Genomic DNA, 18,726 nt, shown 5'->3' on the forward strand with positions numbered 1-18,726 from the left:
TAGGTTTATTTACTAGCAAACGATGTTTCCAGCATTTTCACGACAGTTGGTGCTTTCATGTGCACAATTTCCACCTACTAACCATGTAAACCCGTGATATTGTTTAACAATCAGTGCACGTTTTTTATGTTTAAATATGTATTTTAGTGATAAAAATACTTTGTTCGTTAACAGAAGTAATAATTTATTTTCGATGCTGGTGATTTTGAAATAAGAACAACTGGTACGCACGTACTGTTCTCCATGTCTACTAAAAATAATGGCCTGCGCATACCACTTTAATTGAGGTATCGTTAAGTGGTACAAAATTACGAGCAAATGATAATCCGTTTCATAAACATCGAACCCTGCGTACCTAGCTCGATCGATAAATAACTGGCTCCAGTACGCGTTGCACTTAAATGGCTAGCCCTCGCGATCTTCGTCGCGATCATTTCGTGGATAATGTCGTAATCAGTGATTGTAACATACGTTTCAGTTCTGCCTGCTCCAGTGCCACTCTTTCGATGCTTTGCTCGATGCGCGATACTCTGTACTCGATCGAGCCCACGTTTTCTTGGCGCGAGTGCAGAATTTCCAGCGCATATTTCACAATTTTGCCATCCATGTTCCGGTTGAAGCACGGCATGCAACACTGGGTCCCGAATTTGTCGGTTTGCTGCAGCAGTTGGTCGTTTTCGGACTTTTTCTCCAGCTCCATCGTGCCCTTTTCCGGGTCCTGGCCGGCCCGGTTGACGAGCGACGGTATTAAAATGGCATTCGATTGGTTCGGTTTAATCAAAATGTGCCGAAGAGGCACAATGTTCGGGAACAGCTGCAAACTGTTGGCGGGGTACAACCACGATAAGTGGTCCGTGCTGGAAAGGAAGGTCAAAGCGCAGGTGTTAGAAACGGGTTGTTACTGTCACGGTGTCACGGTGTACTTACATGCATCGAATCGGCTTGGAAGTTTTTAGAGCATTTTCATATTTGTAAATCACAAACACCTTTTGTGTGATGCCGATTAGTTCCGATTCGGCTTTAATAAGCTGCCAATAAAAAGAGAGAAACATAAGATCAATGCATTTCATTCGATTTCCGACCTACCGTTGTATCGCTGACGGCTAAGCCATTCATCAGGTTAAACAGCACGATGGACACGAAAAACAAAAACAGTGCAAACACGAAATAGCTTATGCTTGATTGGTGGAACTTGATGTTGGCTGCTTCGAATTCGCCTGAAATCAGAAAAAGAAACAAACCCTGTTTTATGAACGGTTCACTCACTCACGATCGCCGTCGAGATGCATGCTAATGAAATCGTCATACAAAAAGATCCATTGTATGCAGCGGCGATGAGTCATGCAGGCCGAGATTGACGGGAATCCCATTCCCACGGACTTACCGGTCAACATGACAGCCGTCTTCATGAGTGCCAGCGGTATTTCACCAAACTGATTGAACTGATCGTCGTCATCGGCGTCGTTTTTCTGGCCGCTGGATTGTGAGTCCGTCGCCACGGGAGGGCTGTCCGTTCGGTTGGAACTGTTCACCCGGAACAGGGTGTAGAAACTGAATGCAAACGCGAGCAAGATGATGGAGTACAGTACCAAGCATTTGAGGAAATTTTTCGACACCGTCTTAAGCATGACCATGTGCGTCGAGATGGATAGCAACGGCAGGGTGCCCACCAGCAGCGTAAACTCGAACGCCGACAGCAGGATGACGCACGCGGATGCAACGCGGCGCGTTTCTTCACCAAACTCGTGCAGCAGCACCGTGCTGGAGGCAAGAATCAGCAGTATCTCCATGTAGTTTTCCACCGACCGTATGTAGACGCGCATGTTTAGCAAAAACTGAACAAGCTCTCGAATGACCAGATAGGCTAGCCCGACCAACGACAGGGCGTGAAGGAACAGCTTGAAACGGGCATCATCCCGCCCGTAACAGAAAACGACGAAGAGCGTAAACGATACGAAAAATATCGTACAGATCAGCAGGTTGATGTAGAAGAAGATACTCAGCTTGAGCCACTTCAGTAGTAATATGCTGGAAATCACGGGATGCCGCAGCAGCCGTTTGGTGTCGGACGATTGCGCCAGGCGCACGATGGGCAACATTTCGTCCTCGTACGGCATAACATAGGCTTTCGCCAGCTGGGCCCGCGTCCGATCCGAAAGGTTCGGTTTGTGAACCGCTGGGGCCAGGTTGGAGAAATCGATCTTCACTTCGTAGTCCTCGTCGCCGGGCTTCCGGTCGTTGCACGATACGCACGAATCGAGATGTTTTTCCAGCAAGAAGGGATCCATCTCGCAAACCGGAAGCTCACCGAACATGTCCTCCCCGCCGAGATAGGCACCCTTCGACAGTAGCAGTTCCTGTGCGTGGTCGATCTTGTACTTCACCGCGAAGTGCAACGCGGTCCGCTTGGTCACACTGTCCGGTTTATCGATCTCGATTCGAGGATCGTTCAGAAGAAGGATCATGCTTCTGAAGAACGGACACTTGTTCTTGTCCTTGTACACATCGATCTGCTTCACCAGCAGCGACAGCAGCGGATCCTCGTTCACCAGCGCCGCGTCCTCTTTCGGTATGATACGCAGTAACCACTCCAGCAACGCCACACTGCCACGGTTGCAGCATTTGGCCAGCAGGCCGGACAGAAGCGACTGAGCGCCGGCCGCCAAACAACCGTTGACGAGCTTCGGTTCCACCAACTTCTTCGCGGCGTCCAGCTTCGCCCGGTACACGGCCACGGCCAGCAGATCCTTTAGCTCGTCATCTCGCAGGGGCTGACTTTTGTGCTGGGTGCCGTATTTGGCGTAAGCCCTAAGGAATTCGTCCTCCGTACCGGCGGACAGTTTACCTCTCAGCAGCTCCACCGTGACGGTTTCCATGTCGTAGACGGGGATCGTTACGTCCGGGAAGTTCTTTTCGATCGCTTTCCGGGCCTGTTTACGGCGAAAGTCCACGTTCACGCTGTAGTTGTTGAGGCAGTAGATCAAGATTTCTTTTCGCCAACTTTCGTTCCCGTTCCCCGTCACTAGCAGCGACACCGGTGACACGCTGTCCTCGTTCGTGGCGTTCACGTTGGCATCATGTTTAAGTAACAGCTTGATGCAATCGAATACTCGCTCCCAGTTGTCGCTTGAGATGCGCTCGAAGAGGAGATACAGCGCGGTCCGATCTTCAAACTTTTGGTCGACGAACAGCCGATGGTTCTCGAGCAGCACCGATAAATTCTCGCAGTCCTCGGATAGCGCCGCCAGATGAATCGGGTACTCTTTGGTAACAGGATTGATCTGAAACGGCAACCAATTCACACATTAGTACACCCTGCTTATCGCTGAACTGCGAAAACACCGCACTATGAGCTCAGCATCCGACGTCACCGCTGAGATGGTCCGAAATTTCACTATAAATAATTTTTTCGCAGGCGAATAACATTTTACAACCCCCCAAACAAAGCACCGCATGCAACGCGGATGGTCGCTCCTGAAAAACTGCCATTGCGCGGCTACAATTCCCCAGTGTGGCGCCGCCGTATACGCACTTCCAACACAAACACGCACAGAATCGGAACCGAGGGTTTGTTTTGTTTGTGAAAAAAAAACCCTATTAAACTCACCCCGCCGGTGGCCCACGCACCGGTTGCCCCTGGCACCGTGATGTTTGAACCCTCGCTACACCACTACAGGCGCATCCGGTCAGTTCATTCGATGATGGTAGTCGCGGAAGGTGATGTTTTGTCCACCCTTTGACGGTGGCGCTTACGATCGCGAATCGCTCGGTGGATCAATTCATTCGATCTTCGGCATTCGGCACCAACAATTGCATACACGCTGGCGCAAAGTTTGGCTTTCGCTTTAGGCGCTTTATTTTCATGAAAACAGGCACACGGAAACAAATCCAAACAGGAAATCCAAAGCCTCCAGTCACAACGTCATGCATGATGAGTGGCAGAATACTGGTGTACAGGATCATAAATCATTTCATTAGCCCAAAGTTTCTGTACTGCTGAACCGTGACACGTCATAACCGCATAACGGACATAACCCTGCCGCTACATCAAAAGTTATTCGTCTAGAGGTCCTGTCGTGCCCTAGAATGTTGTATTCATCACCCAAACCCGCTATTGTTTTCCTATCGACGCTTCTAATAGGTACCAAACGCCTTAGGTATCAAACCAGTCATGTGTCGGCTATCCATTCACGTGGCCCCAAACAGGTTTACATATAGACTCATCTTCGCAATGGAATGGCCAAAAAATTATTTATATATTCGTTTTCCGCATGGCCAATTAACACATTTCACGAAAACAAAGACGCGTAGCATAAGGGCATTCATTATAATTCCCAATTGAAAAAAAAACACTAACACGCAGTTTTGGGAAAATCTAGTCAAATTGGTTCAGCAAGTAATGGTTGGTTGGTTGGTGCACCATCAATATGGACTCTACTGACGAAGCTCCTGGTTGAAATTGTAGCGTTCTACATTGAAAATAATCGCTCAATTGTTAAAACTTTGCGGGCTTATTGTTGCCGATTTTTTTCCGACTTCTTTCTGTGGGACTATTCGAAGAGTAAGGTTTATGCCAGCAAACCGAAAACCATTGAGGAACTGAAAGCTAACATCACAGGGGAAACAGCTGCTATTACGTTGTCTATTACCGGAATGTTGTCAAATACAATGCCCAAAAAAGGCCGCTTTTGGTGTATCTAATGGAGGCGGTCATTTGATCGATATTCTATTTTGGGTAAATTTTTAATAAACGGCATTCTACCCCCAAATAAATCTTATTCATTTGGCAAAATCGACCAACAAATAGCGGAGTTATTCAACTTTTAAATAGTTGGATCGTGATGGAACACCCTGCATAATCCTGAGTATGCAGTTAACTCTAGTCACAATGTATTAATGTTTAGTTTAACAGCAGCGCAACTGATTCTTGATGCAACTGAACCGATTGCGAACACTTTATTAGACTTACTGAATAATTGCTTAACCTTAACCAAGCACCACACCCTGAACAGTTTCAGAAAGACCAGTTTAAGAAACGTTGAATATGTAAAGCACACTTTGGACAAAAGTATAAACTACAATTCATACAGAGGCTGATGAATACAGAACGGTGTATATTGGATGTGAAACTCAAACAAAGAATCTATTGTTTAAACTCACTGTGAATTAATGAACAAACGAATAAATATAAACACATCCACAGCCACAGTATATTTCACTGTACAAGTTTGCCGTACAAAAAATCTGATAAACAAATATAGGAAAATCAAATATCGGAATTGATAATCGTTTTCAAACAACTCAAGCTGTGTGGAGCTGATCTTCGTGTACCACGGCCACCGTAAACTACACTACTATCCATCATACCGATTTCTTAAGATGAATCAATAATTAGCACAGAAATGTGTATTCTGTCTGTGAGCGGCAAATCTTTCGAAGCGTATCGTGAACAGCAAATAGATAGAAAACCGTTCCACTCTCATCTCCATCAGTTTATTAATGTAATAATTTCGCGTGCTCTTGCCGGATCCGGACGAAAATACCGACCCTGAGCACTTGAGTAGCTGAACAAATGTTTGCAGCTGTTCTCAAAACCCGGCCGTACCGTTTAGATAGTAATGTTTACTTTCCACTGCTTTCCGCGCCCCTCTGGGAGGGGAAGAAAAAAACTAATTTGTTCGATATTCAGCTGCAGAATATTGACGCCATGCGCCACGCCTTGTGCTCTACCGAAGCATCATCGCAACCCGGGATCGAGTGGCCTCGCAGACTGCTTTCCCAAGATACTAGTTTCTATCCACTAGACAGATACGCACCTCCGACATGCTGGCCCCATGTTTGAGGCACGCCCTAATGAAGTCCTTTTTTCCGGGCGTCAGGCAGGCCGTCTCGAACAGTGAATACTCAGCGTCCCGATCGCGCACGTTCACATTGGCCCCGTTGCGGAGGGCCCGGTTGAATTCCGCCAGATTGTTTGCCTCGAAGCTAGCGCTGAGGGCGTGCTGCAAAGTGGAACCATTTCAACTTCGTTAGCGATCGCCTTAAGCAAATGCAAATTGCTGATCGTGCCGTCCTCTCATTACTTGCGGGCTGCTCAGGTTCAAGTGTAGAAACTTTTGGGAGCTCATGTTGCTGGAGAAAGACGGACACGTCCCAGGAACGAACAATAAACGCACTCTTCACCATCAACCAATACTGTCGAAAGTATACGCTCTTTTAGTTAGCACAAAGCACGACGCACGACACCGGAACCGACTCTATATATTGCACGAATTGGGGGTTTTAATTGATCACGGTGGATTCGTGGCCACGGCGCGATGAGGCGCGGTGGGTGATCACTGCAGTGCGGCAACGGAGGAAATGGGTGTGGAGATGCGGCAGGAAACGAGTAGCCACTGTGTTCCATATGTGGACACGGTCCAGTCAGCTTAATGCGTCGAACGCGCACCCAGACTAACACCACGGTTGACGATCGACACTGTAGACCGCTTATGGTCGGGGAATGCCTCGCGGGGTTTCCGATTCTATCCGGCCCACGTACATCGCGTGGCAGATCTGAACTAACGCACTTTCCTCTAAAAGAGCCCACAATGTTTCCACAATTGCATTCGCCAGAGCGGTCGATTTGCCGTTCCGGGAAGCCAACCTGTGTCACCGAGGGCTTTGGAAATAGTGCTAATCCAGCACAATTAAGCCACTGGCCGGTTACAACCGGTTCCAGTGGAAGAAGTTCTTTTTTTCCAGGCAACCGACCATATGAACGGTTTCGCCGATACTAACCGCACTGAACCAGCGCAGCAGGAAACCCACGCTAAACTGTCGCTTGTGGCGCGTTAGCGAGGGGCAACTTCGACATATGAACCGCGCCGCGACATAGTCGCTCCGTGACTGTGTACGTTTCCAAGCTTTGCGACGCTCCTAACGGGTATTAGTGGACGGTCTCCAAATCTGGGCAGTTTTGGCAGGGAAACAAGGAACAAGGTATGAAAACCCCGCGACCCAAAGCTGACCCAAAGCCATCGCGCATCCAAATGAGCAATAGAATCGAGCATCGAAGGTATTGAACGGGAAAAAAGGTCCATCAGTCGACAGTGTATTGAATGTCGGCCATGGAGCTGGTGGGCTGGAGTGGCTGAATTGGGGTCGGGAGGAGAGGTGGCTGGAGGACTCGGCATCTCAATGATTGTGAATCACTGGATGCTGCATCATGGCGTTGGAACCTGCCCTGTTCGGCCCTCGGAGATGAAACTAACACAACGAACAACGGCCCACTGGCTGGCTGGTGACGTCCATTTGTACCGACAACTGGTTCTGTTTCCCGGTTTTTTATTTATCTTTTCACTCCCTCTATCTACCTCTCTCTCTCACACACATTTACCAGCGCTACCAATATCATATGTTTATGTATTGCTTTTATGTCGTAAGTCCGGATGAGACCCTTTCACTCGGAGCGCCAGTGCAGCGACTAAAGAAGCATTTTTTCCCCACTCACACACAGCATCCGATCAAAATGTCACCAGCGATCACTTGTTGCGCGAAAGGACCACTTGTTGCCATAGTGATCAGCGATCGTGTGGTTTCAGAGTAATTGTTCTTTATTCGAGTTCGAGAATTTTCTCGCGTCCATGTTGATCATCCAGCGATCATGTTGGTCTTTGAACAAAAGTTTGTTTCTTTCGCAAAATAATGTGAAAAACAGAACGACGTGCGCATAAAACTACAAGTTATTTAAAGCGCATAGAACCAGCAGCATCTCATCGCTTTAAAAGAACTTTAAACTTGCACTTGGAAAGATCACGATCCACAGTAACTACTCGATACTCGACGGTTACGAATAATGACAAGATTCGAAGATGCTTTCAAATAGCCTCCAAAGAACTATGTCTCCTGAAGGTATGGAATTTGTTGTACATTGGCAGGTGGGTTGAACAATATATTGTACGCAACGACTAAAAATTGCGTTCGATATTTTTTTGCGAAAATTTAGGCAAATAAAGATTTCTTAAATCAAATTTGTCAGTTTGGTTGATAACATTATTGTTGACTCTGACGCTGTAACAACAATACAACGCCATGGACTATTTATTCCGATTGTTCGTTTTTTTTAAAACGAACAAAAGCTGAAGCAAAAAAGGCGCAAAACCAAAAGAAGTTAGTTTGATTCGTATATTTCCTTCTTTGTTACCCTTTATTTCTTTTCTTCTTGCTGCATATTACACATCTCGTGTGAAATGCCTCCACTCCACGAAAAACACACAACTAACACTGCTCATATTTGATGAAGAGAATCAATTCAACTGTTAGCTTACTAAACGCTACAACTGCTTACTTCAGCGCGCAGGGAGAAAGTAAACTGAAATCTTTAATATTCTGCTTTAAAAGAGGACTCCGAACAACAGGCGAGTTCAAGATTAGTGCTTTTTACTCCTTTTCGCCAGCAATCTCATCCCGGAGTCTTTGGGCAAGCATTTTGCGCAGCTGTAACGAGGCTTCCGGTGGCTCAACGGGAACCGTTTCAGTGTCACCCTCGAGGATCTTCTGCGCCACCTGTGCCGAGTTGGGCCGGTCGTTCTTCCGGATCGTTTCGTTAAGCTGGCGTGCCCGTGCCTTCTTCTTGATGTGTAGTATCTTATCACGCTGCGCCCGCAGATACTCCTGGCGTGACTTCATGTCTTCGGCATTGATCTGCAAAGAAGCGCAAAACGCGTGTCGCTGTTCATTCCGCACCTATTCGTCCGCCACAAAATGCATATACCTTCTCTTGGTCGAAGAATAAATTCAACCTTTGAAATTTATCCGTTTCCTCAGGCACCTCTTTGAGCGACGACACCGAGCTCCCCGCATGTTCTGCAGTAGTCGCTCCGTCCGGCTTGTTTAGCTCATTTTCCATGGATTTGATAATGTCTCGCTCCAGTTCGCCTTCCGAGTGCGTGCCCTCTGTCTCCTCTGGATCGGAGTTACTCAACATACGAGAATGGCTTGGCCCTGCATCCGATGTCTCACCGTCGAGCGATCCACCGTCTTGAGGGTGAGTGTCATACCCTACGCTGGAGCCTTGCGAACGCCGTTCAATCAAATCGAGCGCCTGCAACTGTAGTTCCACGTTCCGTTGGACCATCATTCGAATGAAGATGCGAATATCATTCGCTGCCCATATTTGCTGGAACAGTCCCTGGTGGAAGGAAAACGTACTAGTGCCAGCCCGTTCATCGGCCGATGCCGATGTGTCCTCGATCGTTGAAGCGGATGCCGCACGGGATGCCAAGTTGGCCACGTGACGTCCCTCTAAGCAGGCGAACTCAAATTGTTCCGGCGTGATCTGCATTTCCTCCATGAACGATCCAAGCAGCAGATCCACCAAATTTTTATACTCATCGTGCACCTTCCGGAACTCGGGATTAGTCTCGTCCGGTTGGAGACTAGGGTCGAAAACTGGTAACAGGAAGGATGAAAAGAAACAGTGCCGAAGGTGCACCGCCGAACCGCATCGTATTGTCGGACACAGTGCCATAACTTACTGATCGATTTATCTTCTATAAACGTCTGCAACGGAGCATTCCAAACGGGGCCATGAAGAAAGCACACGAGTGAATCGAATACCCACGAATTGTCCTCAGCCATTTTGCTTCAGCTCGGTAGGGCACTACAAAACCGAGAACACCTTTTACCGACGGCGAAGAAAGGACCCGGTCCCTGAAGGTACTTCGAGGATGAGTTTCTATTTGTTTCCCTCGTCCGGGCGCCATGGAAACAGGGCTATTTGGAAGCACTGCGGGTGCGTAGTTACGTGTTGCAAGGTATCCGTCACGATGACAAGATTCTACAGTTACAGTTTGACCAACGAGTGGGGCTGTTTTGAGCTCATTGTTGCATACGAAATTAGTGGCTCATTATCGTGCTGCATTGTTTCACAATTGTAGCGGAAGATCCTTTTGTTTTCAGTGGACAGTTCCACATACTTCTCGCTGAATAATGATGAAATTGAAGTCACTTTAGTGCAACAGCGCAATATGTTGCCAAATGAAAGCAAAAGCACTCAGTTGAAAACGTACCAAAACGAGAACAGAGAGAACAAGAATACATCGATTTTCTTTCGATTTCTTTCAATTTAGCGATGTGCGACATAACAGAAACACATATTTCTTATTCATTTTTTCGCTGTTTGTAATATTTTTTCTGTATTTTTCCTCATTTTTACTTTAAACCTTTCTCGTGTTATTTGTTTTAGTCAAGGTCGATTAATTACGACCTTTTCGCTCTATCCAATACTACTGCTATCTTATTTTTATCCATCATCCCACTTCACTGCTCTGAAACGTCGATTACAGCTCGTCTGTACGACGCCACACAACATTACCCCTTCTGTACGTCTAGTATCATCACCTACAGCGTTGCACTTGTATCATAGAGTCATCGTACTCGATATGCAACAAGCTTACCGCAACCTGCCAGGGGACCCGCCTGAGGCGACCTATAGCTAAGCGACAATCCATCGCCACGGCTCACAACACATCAACAATATTTGTGTGTGTTGTTCTGAGATATTTTAAACTTTTAAACGGCTTTTTACACATCATACATGCATATAATGTTGGCTTCTTTAATTTTTATTTCGATTTCATTCATCATTCTCCAAACTTCTTTGATAACTCATGACGATCAAAAAATTTTATTTTTTGCCGTTCCTCAGTTCATTTCTTCCTGCAATTCACAACACCCGCAGCAGGCGCTCGGTCCCTCGGACATCTCGCTTCCAAGTACTTAAATTACTTAGTTACTTCCCATTAACTTGTTTGCAGTGTTTCTTCCTGGTACGGGCATTTTTTCGCTATTTTCTCTCGTGCTGTAAGTCCTTACAGGCCAGTTCGAACTGGTAATCCTTTCTCGATCATTTTGTGTCTACAGAATGTTCAATTGTTCAACCCCAAATATGGTTGGTTTGTTTCCTCGGTCTGCAACTGACATATTTTTTTAACATTTATCGTTAATTCCTCGACGACTGTTAAAGGCTACATTTTATCCCTCATCCAACGGCATCCGTACGGCATGTAGTATGGTTAAATTTATTTTCCCATTTTTGCATTTGTGCATCTAGACAGATTTTCGTTCATTTTTGGAATTTCCAGAATTAAATTACCGAAATGGGTTCCTTTCAATTTTCTTTTACATACGTAAACTGCAGCTCACTTGTTTGCAAACAATACTCTATTTAGCAAACAATTGACTACGTTTCCTTACGATGTCTTACTTTCGCAGTTCTACTTAGCTGTCGATAAATAATTGAAAAATATATTTACAATCCTTCATATTCGACTGCGTTCTATTTTTCGTGAATGAAGAGCAAACCAAGCAAGCAAAAAATAGATAGTGTGAAGTTTGGTCCTAAGATGCCAAGTCGATCTAACATAAAGATACCACTAAAGCACTTGAGAACATCAAACGAGACAACATGGGCTTTTTGCGTTTATATCAGCAGCTCTTCAGTTAGGAAAAAATACATTATAATTTGCGAAATTTTATTTCCAACGCAAAATCAATATACGTTGAATACTTCATCTATCAATGCTGCATCAATGCTTTTTCTGCACTCTTCTGCCAACAAAGGCAACCTTATTTGATCAACGATGTTCGATTGCAGCATACAATCAAAAGCATATCATAAAGAATGCATCAATGAGTAAAAGAAATCCACTTCGGTAACAACCTCAGAAGCCACACTAAAAGCGATGGCCACGAGTAGCAAATGCGATGGAGCAATTCTTACATATTGCAGAAAAAATCAACTTTCTACCATGCGATACAATACGATGCCGGGATTGAGGGTGCTACTGACTGTGAAAAGTAAATCGTGTGTGTACTCGCCCTTGAATTAAGGATAAAAAAATCACATGATTACATTGAAGTCACAAAAACTCAGGAAAGTGTGATCCATGGGACCATGTTCATAGTAGAGGAACAACACAAGGCCCGAACGATTCCGGATGGCTTTAATCGCTCCTTCTGCATGGTTCCTTATGATCTGCCACGATTTTCCAGTACTTTTCTTCCACATTTAGTATCTTTTACCCTAGAGTTAGTCTGATGCCTTACCGAAGCACCAAACACAAATACAAACTCCCTAACATCTATCACATCTAGACCTATACTGCAACCTAAAAAGATTTCGGTTTATTATTATATTAATTTACAGTATAATTGGATATTTTATCTTCCCTCGTGTTTGACTTTCCAACCATTCGCTTATTCTTTATACAGCTTTTTCACAAAATACCATGTTTGTTAGAGATGATACTTAGGCTTGGCTTAGAGTAGATACAGTATCCGCCTGTTTGTTTCGAAGCACATGGGTCTGTGATTCAACTTCATCAGCATGTTCTGTTAGTATTCTGCGAACGAATGGTGTGGACCGCCAAAACAAATCTAGTCCAATAGAATAATATTTGATGAGTGATAAATCTTCTATCAATCCCAGTGACAGGATGCCTTGCTTAAACATTGACCGCCATGATATCCTTTAGAAGAGGATAATAGGTGACCATTGAAGCGCGAAAAAAACGGTACCCACCAACCAGCCAAGTTTGGTATGTTTGCTTTTTTCGGTCCTATCGAAATTTTAAGTGCAAAAACGAGGATAACTGTACATAATGAGGCTATTTTACGCCGTACCAGATACTTCATCGTATCAAATAGAAACGCTCTGCTACGCCATTTCTACTTATCTCCTATCGCGTCATACTATTTCATTAAGCAATCAATAAAACACTTACACATACGCTTCTTCCGCTCGGCTCGCCCTGCATGGTGCTAAGAACTTCTCTGTGCTGCATCATCACGCTCAAGACATGAAGCATCCACACTTTCTGCGATTGTATCTAAATGTTACTTATGTATGAGATAAGAAGGAGTCGTTGTGCTGCTCCGCTTCTTTACTCTTAGCGGCAGTTAGAGATCCGCTGGTGGAAGTTTCAATGCTCAGTAAGGTAAAACAATGAACAGGCGCATTTTCTGGCGCGCTTGAAGTTTCGTTAGCAGCTTTCGTGGGCAAAATTTTCTCTGGCAGGTGCTTCGATGATAGTACAACGGTAGAAAATGAACTTCTACCATCAGTTACTTTCTCTTCTAGTGCGCAAGCTGTTGCAGCAGCATCTGATACATGGCGTTGATGTTGGTGATACTGATACGAACGACGCGCTGTGTAGGAAGAAGAAGAATGAGGCTATGCTATTCTAGCTTTCTTCTGGGCTGGGCTGCCATTATCTTCGTCATCGTCTTCGTCTTCAGAATCGCCCTCGTAATCGACGAGTCCCTGGGTAAAGAAAAGAAAGTACAAAGTTTAAATGTTGGCAAACGTCAACACAAAAAATCAAGTTAAAGTTCTTTCCACACAAGGAATTGGAGGAGTCAATCAATATTACGTATGGTAATATTCGTATGGTATTGCATACCATACGAAAAGCTTACCTTCGAGAGAGCACTTGCAGCAGAAAGCGACGAGGTGGTACTACCAAAACCAGCAACCAACGATGAAGTGGAAGTGCCGCCCATGGTGATTGGGGTCGCCAAAGTCTGTGCTGATGGATTGTCAGGTTCTTCGACGGCCGGGGCCGAGTCAAGAACTGGAGCTACTAAAAACGAAGCGGCCGTGTTTACTACTTCATCCCTAGCTTCAATGCAAGTTTCCGAAACTGTGACATTGCTTCCAGTGTTGCCGTCAATGCTCCCTGAATTATCCTCCGCAGACCTTCTAGAAACACCTTCGACTTCTACAATATTGTTGCTGCGACCGACAGTTGCAGTAATATCAATGTCCATAACTTCCGTGGAAGTTAGAACTCCACCCACCGAAGGCTTGGGCGCTACGTCCACTATGTTATCCTCAATAGTAACTAGTCGATCGGATGAGATGTGGTTTTTGTCGAGAACGGATTCGGTGACGGAGGCAGTGGAAATGGTTTTGCTATTGCACCCATCATCGTCACAGCTGGTGGTGGCGCTGCTGTGAGCAACATTGCTGGACGTAGCAACATCGGTAACCGGAACGGACGATGTGATGATGGCAGGATCTTCAGCTTCGCACTGATCGGTGATTCTAGACGCACCGCCACTCGCAACATCGACAGTAGTAGCCGAACAGTTCGCATCCTGTATCAGCGTCGTAGGGGCAGTTGTTGCGGTCGCCGAAGACTGCAACTGATACACCGAAAGTTCACTGTCGCCTAACGCGCTCACCACCAGGCTGTTTGCATCTTCGAGAGCGGACTCATCGGCCGGAGACAGATTAGCGTTTGTGGCTTCACCATCGTCACTCAACAGATGATGTTGCTGCTGATGATGCTGCTGATTATGGTGCGTCACTTCCAAGGAGCTTGCGCTACCACAGTGATTACTAATAATGCTCTCTGTCGTCGTCGATGTTGACGACTGAAGGCCATTGTTTGCTACTGCTGCTGCCACTGCAGCAACCGCATGTGAAAGACTGTTTGGATCAAGCTGCGCAGTGTGCAGCTGCTGTTCCACTTCGTGTTGTACAACGGTGGATGTAGACGTAACTGGTGCTTCGGTGCCACTGTCACTGCTCTCTCCATTGTTCATTTGTTCATTTGTGTTGATGTTTCTTGATATTGTCAGTAATGTTGAAGTGGCACCCGTCGCGGGAGAGCCATCGGCCGAGGTAGCCGTAGCCGTGACGGCCGTGTGCTGCGCTAGCTGATGTGTCTGGGCCGAAGCACCGCTCGTACCGTATTTCGATCCATTATCAGCGGTTTTCTTGTCAAACATTTTACCTGTGACAAGACACGTTTAAACAAATGTTAGTTCTCCTCATTATACTAATAGTAAATGCATCCTAAATTTTGGACTTTCTCGGGATAATTTCAATAAAACCGATTCGTTTGCCCGTTTGGCTGTTTACGAAGCAACGATGTGTAACGAAATTAAATCCCTTTGCCCGTAAAGAAGAGCTGACGAAATATTTACCAATCGTTGAGTCCAACTCAGTCGGAACGGCCTTTCCCGCCGTGTCAGAATAATCCTCGTCTTCGTTGAACCAAATCTCTTCCTCTTCATCCATCTGTCTCTGGTCCCTTCGATAACGATTGGTGTTGCGCAAAATGGATGGGACGCTGGACAGTCCAAATTGACAATCCAAATTGCACGTACAATAAGCACAAACACAACATTACTCAGTTATTTCATTGACAAATCTAACACAACAAACGGCTTAGCTTACCTGTCCAAACTACCCTTTTCTTTTTCTTTCAATCGATCCTGCTGCTGATCGTACTTTGTTTTGAGTGTTTTGAACGTCTGCACGTACTGCACACCGTCGAAGCGTTTGCCAAAGTTTTCCACGAAATATGTGTAGAGGGATTTAATGTCTTCCTGCTTGATAAACTCGAACATGTCCAATATGGCCGATTCCAGAAGGTTATATCGACCATTATTGCGGAAGAAAGCGTCTACAACCGGTGCGAATAAATTACCCTTAATAATGTGCCTATAACAAGAAGCAGAATCCGAATAAAGAAACATATTAGCAAACATCCTATCAATTCAACAGTTAAACACATGTTTAACTACTGACCTGTTGTAAAATTCGTCTTTCAGTGCCACTATTTTGCGGAGAAACCGTAGTGCTCCCAAGACCAGAAACATGTGCATGCTGTTCATTAGCACCAGAATTTTCCGCAACAAATCCTTGTTGATGATGCAATTTTTAATGTGGTACGTATGGTGCTCGACACAGAACGACAGCAACTCCAGAACCACACCTAAAAGCTGCGCTGCATTACAGTCCTCATTAGTTGGTTTGTCCGTTTGCGTGTGCCGCAGTAGAGGAGCTGAAAATTATGCAACAACCAAATAGTTGGTCAGCTACCCAAGGAACATGAGAAACGAAAGATTGGTACAAACTGCGATACTTACCAATGAGTGTCTGTATGCTGCGTTTATAGAAAAAGTTGAGAAAATCAGACTTCTCCGACTTGTTCGCTGAACTTAACATATTTTCTGGGTCTAGTAGGATTCGCAAAACGTTCATCAATTGAACAGCACCTCCCAGCTCAGGCTCCGAATCGAACAGTTGTTCGATGGCAATATTGATCAAGGTCTGATCCTAGCAATGAAAACGGGAAGAAAAAATTAAATTTACATGTTTTCTACACATCCATTGAGCTGAATGTTAATTACTAAAGCAACCGATTATGGTATCAATGTAGCATGTAAGAGACTTACCTCTTCCGTGTCTGAGTTATTGAACTGCTGAAGAGTGAAATCCCTCACGATTGACGGAGAATATTCCACGATCGTAGTCAGTATATCTATCGATGCGGCCTTCGTTTTCTTTTCGTTTATTGCCAGAGTAATCTCGAGCGCTGGCAACACGCCCAAGTTGATAAGCGTTTTGTAGAACGCGTCCTTGCCTTGCGGCTGAAGGTACTGTGCAAAATTGCAAAACTCCTTCAGAAACAGGATGCACTCGCGACGCTTTGATTTTTGAGTTTGCGGGTCGGTTAGCAGCGTGAACAGGTCATCGAGGAACTTTTCATCCTCCTGTATGATCGTAACAATTTCCACTTTGTTGAAAAAAATAAACGAAGACAAGGAGTTAAGCATGTTGTCCTCAAACACGGATGGCGTCGGTAGCACGATGTCCTGTATGTACTGTACGCGATACGTTTGATGAATTTTTGCTAAAAGATCAGGATTACGAATCGGTATTGCCTCGCGAAACTTCACAAGTTTCTTTAGATACTGCCGGTGGCTTTTCGGTGGGTTGCCAGACGGGTCATATTCAAGGCAGCCAACCACATCGAAGATCGTGTCTTCGGCGAACATGATCTCAAACAGACTGTTTTTGTTCAGCAGAAACACATTTTTGAAGATCTCGTACAAATAATGCAGTCCTTCTTGATTTTCTAAATCTTCGCAAATGTGGAACAAGTTCAGCAGTTTTTTAATATAATTTTCTGATTCAACCGCCTGTGCCAGCTTGTCCTTGCGCATAGGTGACGTGAGTCCACTCGCAATAACCTCGGAAATGTCTTCCAATCGTGACAGCTCGCAAGGAGGTAGCTCGATCGGTGGCGCTGAATCGGGCATATCCTCGAATCGCTCATCCTCGGACTCCTCCACCACATCTTGTGTGATTTCCACCGATGGATCCTTGCCTTGAACCTACACAACAAATTTGGATCATAACATATTCTTTTTATTACCTCTTTTGCTACATTCACCAAAACCACATTTATTACCTGACAGATCTTCTCCCATATTTCGTCGCAACCCGCCTTTTCCTGGAAGCTGAGGGCCAAATCAAAATTATCCCCCTCGCTCCATACGATCAACGTGTCTTGCTGTTTATGGTAGATCGTGTCTGGTTGGATCTTGCTTTCCAGCAACATCGAACCATCATTTTCTGCGTGGACCAACAATGACACACCTGCAAAAAACGTAGGTTTTGAGCATTAAATCGCTAACAATGCTTTGTTTCGCTCCTCGGAACTAAACATATATAGAGATTTTTCGGCATACCTTTTACGCGATCCACATAACTCGATGTGACATGGCCCGTGCCTCGGTCGTCCCACTGACGATCTGCGTTTAGAGCGTACAACTTCACACGACGTCTCGTGTCGGTGGTCATGTTGCGTCGACTGCCGTAAGCACTGTCGTTCGACCCACTACTATTGTTTCCGCTCTTACAGTGCTGGGTGTTACTGCCGGAGGCACAAGCACTGCTACTACAACTATTACTGGTTCCTGCACTATCAGTGAAGCCTCCGGGGTCGTGTTTTTCGCTGCAATCCGAACCAACTCTATCCACTGCTTGCTGACGACGGTACTTTACGTGCTGCTGTCGATAGTAACGGAACGATCGACGCCGTTGATGTGTCGATTTGTCCTGTTGCTGATAGGGCAATGGACCTCCGTAAGGGAGGGTGGAAGAAGGATGCTTTTTCCTTCGTTTCTTCAGTATTTTGTAAGTAATTTTTCTCTCGTTGTGCTCAATTGTTGCCGCTTTCGCACCCGCCGCTACTCGAAACGCTGTTTGCTTGCGCCGTTCGTTAGCCCTTTTACTGATCCTTACAGCCACGGTCAAACCAAAAGGATACAGGTGACAGTGGACCAAACGAAGTTGTTGTTAATAAAGGTGCTAAATCAACCTGAAAATGGAAATAAAATAGATCATTTAAGGACAGTGTTCTATTAGGTATTATAAAATATAATTAAACAAATATTATTCATAAGATTCTTATGAAAAACGATTTTTCAAAAAAGAAGCGATATATTACGTATTGCTGTTGGGTATTTTTTTCGAAGGTTTTCTGTGATTTCCTCTTGCAAGGCTGTTCGATTGCGGGCTTCTATTCTATAAACTTGTTACATTCAACAATTCCTGGATACGCCAATGCGTAAATAGTTTAACACAATCACAGTGAACAATCACAAGCATCCCAACCCAGATAAGCAAATCCACTCATCAGTAAATTTTAATATTAACAAATCTCAAAAAGGTGGCATATTATTAGTTGTCATTCGTCAAGGAATTGTCGGATTATCTGAAAATGTTAACAAACATATTTGAAGAAAAATTGTTCAAATGTTTTATTTGTATTTAACTACACCATACGCCGCTACTTGAAATGCATTAGTTTGGCACATCGCACGCCATCCCCAACAACAACGGCAAGTCTGATGTCGACATTCATTCAAAGAACCGTAAAC

The 18,726-nt window shown here is 45.1% G+C and overlaps 3 protein-coding genes across 3 annotated transcripts; all 3 read right to left on the reverse strand.

Moving 5' to 3' along the window:
* Positions 1 to 6,759, reverse strand: LOC131211420 (transient receptor potential cation channel protein painless). The gene is made up of 6 exons (XM_058204872.1): positions 6,084 to 6,759; positions 5,817 to 6,002; positions 1,385 to 3,281; positions 1,087 to 1,217; positions 928 to 1,028; positions 1 to 857 (listed from the first exon to the last, which is right to left on the reverse strand). Exons 1-6 carry the CDS (start codon positions 6,126 to 6,128, stop codon positions 431 to 433), a joined length of 2,787 nt encoding a protein of 928 aa, XP_058060855.1. The 5' UTR covers positions 6,129 to 6,759; the 3' UTR covers positions 1 to 430.
* Positions 6,760 to 8,421: 1,662 nt separating this feature from the next.
* Positions 8,422 to 9,621, reverse strand: LOC131211429 (cilia- and flagella-associated protein 36). Its single transcript, XM_058204881.1, has 3 exons — positions 9,519 to 9,621; positions 8,756 to 9,432; positions 8,422 to 8,685 (listed from the first exon to the last, which is right to left on the reverse strand). The coding sequence occupies exons 1-3, from the start codon at positions 9,619 to 9,621 to the stop codon at positions 8,422 to 8,424; spliced, it is 1,044 nt and encodes a 347-aa protein (XP_058060864.1).
* Positions 9,622 to 10,163: 542 nt separating this feature from the next.
* LOC131211419 (serine/threonine-protein phosphatase 4 regulatory subunit 3) lies at positions 10,164 to 17,644 on the reverse strand. Its single transcript, XM_058204871.1, has 9 exons — positions 17,533 to 17,644; positions 17,253 to 17,440; positions 16,234 to 17,175; positions 15,925 to 16,114; positions 15,584 to 15,839; positions 15,230 to 15,496; positions 14,977 to 15,122; positions 13,462 to 14,783; positions 10,164 to 13,306 (listed from the first exon to the last, which is right to left on the reverse strand). Exons 1-9 carry the CDS (start codon positions 17,642 to 17,644, stop codon positions 13,217 to 13,219), a joined length of 3,513 nt encoding a protein of 1,170 aa, XP_058060854.1. The 3' UTR covers positions 10,164 to 13,216.
* Positions 17,645 to 18,726: the final 1,082 nt, after the last annotated feature.

This window comes from Anopheles bellator, chromosome 2 (genome assembly GCF_943735745.2).
Source record: "Anopheles bellator chromosome 2, idAnoBellAS_SP24_06.2, whole genome shotgun sequence".
In the NCBI taxonomy this organism is placed as follows: Eukaryota; Metazoa; Arthropoda; class Insecta; order Diptera; family Culicidae; genus Anopheles; species Anopheles bellator.